This window comes from Trachymyrmex septentrionalis, unplaced genomic scaffold (genome assembly GCF_001594115.1).
Source record: "Trachymyrmex septentrionalis isolate Tsep2-gDNA-1 unplaced genomic scaffold, Tsep1.0 scaffold112, whole genome shotgun sequence".
Taxonomy (NCBI): Eukaryota; Metazoa; Arthropoda; class Insecta; order Hymenoptera; family Formicidae; genus Trachymyrmex; species Trachymyrmex septentrionalis.
The window spans coordinates 409,203-414,175 of record NW_017304248.1 but is presented as its reverse complement, the minus strand read 5'-3'; the positions used below and the strand labels follow the sequence as shown (position 1 = coordinate 414,175).

At 29.8% G+C, this 4,973-nt stretch overlaps 1 protein-coding gene across 1 annotated transcript in view; it reads left to right on the top strand.

Moving 5' to 3' along the window:
• Positions 1-1,592, top strand: part of LOC108752919 (inactive dipeptidyl peptidase 10) — an 11,410-nt gene extending 9,818 nt beyond the window's left edge. The window contains exon 16 of the mRNA XM_018494140.1: positions 137-1,592. Within this exon, the coding sequence (XP_018349642.1) occupies positions 137-283 (147 nt within the window). The 3' untranslated portion in view covers positions 284-1,592. The remainder of the gene's footprint in view (positions 1-136) is intronic.
• The last annotated feature ends 3,381 nt before the right edge of the window (positions 1,593-4,973 follow it).

The following is a 4,973-nucleotide window of genomic DNA, read 5'->3' as shown; positions in this document are numbered from 1 at the left end:
TTAGAAACTAACTGAAATAATTATGCAACTAATTTATTTACATATGGTAATGAATATAATATTGTATAACAATATAATATTTTGTGTGTGTGTATGTGTGTGTATGTGTGTATACAAATCTCTGATTTATTCACAGGTCTATCCAGATGTAAGTCATACTTTGGCGGGCGTTAAAGGACATTTATATCTCTCCATGGAACAGTTCTTGGAAGATTGTTTTCAAAAACAAGTACCTGCTGACACGAAGGCTGGACTTGGTAGCGGCGGTTATGGCATGTATTAATATTAAGAAATTTAAAAGATAGCAATTACATGAAATATTGCGTATCTACGAGTTGATTAAAATTGTATAAAAATCTAAAAAAAGAAGAAAATTGTGAAAATCTAAACATCTCCAAATTGTGTTCCGTCTAATAGAATAATTACAGAAGATATGTGGCTCATCGTTTTATACTCCAACAATCGAAATTATAAAACGCAATGGGAAGTATGTATAATCATCCAATACATAATTTACAATGCGTTTACACCAGTTAACAAAGCACATACCGATTATCTAATCAAATAAATTGTCTATGAAATTATGCAAATTATATTCATTTAAAGATATCTAAACATTAAATAAAATTGAAATTCCATATAATGGAATTTAACGCCGAAATAGTCGAGGAAAATAGCATTACAATGACAATTTTATATTATGTAGTGCCCGCCAAAAGAGTTCCGGGTGTATACTGCATATATTTCCGTCTAAATTACTTCTGAATGGTTCGTGATATAACATTGAACTTTATAAGAACACAATGGGATCATAAAATTTGTCATTTAACTTCGAAAACAGCCATCTTAATACCCCTAGGAAGCAGGGGAAAAACGGGCTGAATAATCTTAAAAGGCATGTGAAGTTGTATGAGAGCTTGGAAATGTTTTCTGAGACAAGAACAACATGGCACACAGTAGAGCAGATAATCCTGATCAACAATAGATCATCAAAATTTCAACAGCAGTGTTGGACGGACAGAGACAAAAGATGACGACAAAGACTATCGACATAGATGTAGAAAGAGGAAATGGATATCGGAAAATATTAGAATTGCTACCTGCCTGAATCAGGGATATCTTGTCAGGAAAACAAGGAGAGATGGAAATAATGGGCAAAAGAATAAAAAATTCATAAGAGTGCATCGTATGAGAAATGATGACATTAGAATTTAGGAGTCTACCGACATCGAGGAGAAAAGGAGTACCGAAAACTGGTGGTACAGGCACACATGGAAGACACGGAACAGCCAAAGATGGCATTTACTATCGACCCCAAAGAAGGTGAGACATTGGACGTCCAAGAAAGAAATTGGCTGTTGAATAGAAATAGGTCGTAGGGCCACATACACTTAGAAGTTAATGATGATGATAGATATTTTCATTGCATTTCTATAAATTGTAATCTTATATCTCAAACCATTTAGAGTTATTTAAGTCACCCGGAACTTTTGTCGCTCACTATACATACACATTCACACATGACACTGTATATATAGGACATATGTATATAAAACGCCTTAAAATATTTCGAACAATGCTCATGTGCAAATAAAATGGACTAAATTAAGTTAAAAAGTTCTCTACCATTTGCAATTTTCATAATTTAATGAGATATTAATTTTTAAAGATCGCTGAATAAGCGCGTATCTGTTCGACCTACCGTTAAATGCACACTTATCATAATTGCAAATTGTTTACTACGTCGAGGCAATAGTAATATACGGTGGAAAAAAAACAACTCATCGCGTGCTTGTATTTAACGGTAGATATGAGCAAATATGTGCTTATTGGGAAATTTTTATCCTGGTGAAAATTTTTCTCATAATTTTTATACGAATTGGAACATTTTTCAGAAATACTCATACTTCGGACAGTTTACATCTTGTCTCAAAACTTCTCATACAAGTAAATTCTGAAATATTCTAAAATTTCTCATCCTATAATTTTTAAACAGTATTTTTTAATTTTTTTAATTTTGCAATATTTTATCAGAAATTATACTTATAAAAAAATCTTAAAAATCTTACGATATTTCATAATTAAGGTATATGAAAAATTCTGAGAAAAGATGTAGATTTTCTAAGAAATGTTCCAATTCGTATAAAAAAAAGTGAGAAAGTTATAAGATTATAGAAAAATTCTGAAAAATTATATAGAAATTCTAAAAAATTATATGAAAAATTCTGAGAAAAATTTTCACCAAGGTAGAAATTAATATCATTAACCGCAAAACAATAAAGAACTTTTTGACATACAATCAATCTAGTCCGCTCTGAACACGCATTGTCCCAAATATTCTGGGACATCCTGTACACCCACACACACACACACACACACACACACACACACATAACTCAATAAAATTATAAGATCACGTAAACTCAACATTTTAAAGGATCAAAGTTCAAGGATACGTATTTTTGCGAAAAATGGTCGTAGAATGATGTTTTAAATTCTGAAATCTTAACTTTTTCGAATATTTCATCAAATCACGTATTTCTGCAACGATTTCTCTGTAAATATAACTTAAAGTGAACCTTGAAAAATAAAGAACTTTAATGTACGGAGAGAATAAAATTTTTCTGCAAATTTCTTCAATTGTATTATACAATTTAACGTTTCTTCCTTAGAGTGTTTTTTAGTCTTAACGTTTTAAAATCTATCATCATTTATTGGAAACAAAATAAATTTTTGCAATGCGTTCAAACAACCAACTTTATTATTTTTCGAAAGTTTCTCAAACTTTCATTGATAAGTAAGATATCTTTTATGAATGTATGGACTTTCGAAATGCATAATCGCATATAGCCGCTCATGGTCAAAATTTTTAACTCCCTCTTTCTATATCGACCATTTTTTTTTAATGCTAACAAAAAGATACCTTGTAGAAATGGACATCTGTTGATAGTATTTCAATGTATGACTTTGTTAAGAGGCTGTTTATAGCAGCTTATAGTAGCTGCTAAACCTCGAATATTTTTTTTTATATTTAAAAGAAAAGAAATTATCCGAAAATCTTGATAGTAAAACCAGTTCAAAAAGTTTCTTACCCGAAATAGAAGAAATGTTGAAAGGAAAAAATGTTACTTTTTAAATATAATCTCCCTTAAGTTTAATACATTTTGTACATCTCTTTCGAAGCATCCCTATGCTCTTAAATAAATAATTTTTATTCTTAGTCTCAAAATAAACTTCAACGGCTTGAAATTCTTCATCGGTGTAAAATTTCCTCTTTCGTAAGTCTAATTTTAATTTAGCGAACAGATAGTAGTCATTCGGAGTCAAATCTGGATTGTAGAGTAGATAAGAAATTTCTTGGAATCCATATTCTTTCACAAACTTGCGAGAGTGGAAATTTTATTCATCATCTTACGAAGAGTCGTTAAAGTCTATTTTGAGACTAAGGATAAAAATTATTTTTTAAAATGGAAATGGTCTCAAAGGGATGTACCAAATGTATTGAATTTAAAGGAGATTACATTGAGAAACAATAATTGCAAGTTTTTTCTTTCAACATTTCTTCTATTTCGAACTTCAGTATTGGAGTGTAGATAAGATGTGTTCGTTCGAATCGTTTAATTTATTTTGCTTCTGATCGCTACGTTATATTTAATGTTTTTTAAAAGAATTTTTACGACTGAAAAGGACTAAATAAAGTTTAAAACGTTCCGTAAAATTATTTTTTTATTGTTGATTATAATATGAATAAAATTATATTAACTAGTCATCTTACTTGGTTTGATCCAGTTTGTTGACTTTGATTTGATCTCTTAATTACTTTGCATACACACACACACACACACACACACACACACACACACACACACACACACACACACACACACACACACACACACACACACACACACATATATATATATATATATACGAGCAATCATTTATATGTATATTTTTGAATATCTGTATAATATGGTTAGAATGGATTAAATGAGATCAGATTAGATTGCATCAGGTTATATATTGTTATATGGCATAAGCTGAGCTTTGTTGATATTTAGCAAAAATTGTGCACAGTTTTCCATGATTAAATAGTGATATTTAATTATGAAAACCGATATTTTTATTATCGACTTATATTTTCAGAATTTCTGTACATTTATTTCTTCCTCGATTTTAAATCTGTCAACAAAATGTCATACATTTGCTAGTTTTTAAAAGTTAATTACATTTCGTAAGAAGATCATTATGTATCTCATTTTTATAGTACATCTGTGCTTATTTACTTACATCTTTCATATTTTTACACATGTTCCCTGTTTATGGAAAATTAATTGCATCACATAATTCTGCAGCTTAAAAATTATACTACATGATAAAAAAATCATTCAAAATTTTACTTCCTAATTGGGAGCAGAAATCGACTTTTACACATCTTCCTTTTGTAGTTTATGATGCCCTGGTGTCCCTTACACATTGACAGAAAGAATCGCACTCTTATGAATATATTAAAGACCCTCTAATAAAAGTCTGGACACTGAATAGCCATTTTTTTATTGATCTGCCATAATAATTATTGAAAATTTTCAACTTTAATAACTATTGAAAAGAAGAAAGAGAGAAACGAAGGAAATAAAAAAAGAATAGAACGGGAAGAGAAAGAAACAACGAGTATATGATCTCTCTTACGATTTTCCTAAAACTAGAAATCCTGCATACAAAATGAAATTTGTGTCCAGACTGTTATTAGAAGCTCTCTAGGATACATTAATGCTCATTTGAAAGACTACATATTAATTGTATAGTGGAATATTTGTAATAGTACATTATATTGAATTAGATAACTAAGAAGTTTTCGTAAAAGTTAATATCGTGAGCAAGTATTCAGACTTGAATATGATCTGAATCAATTGTAATATAAAAGAATTCATTATATAAGGTAACTGTCCTTATTAGTGTACCTTTAAGCTAAC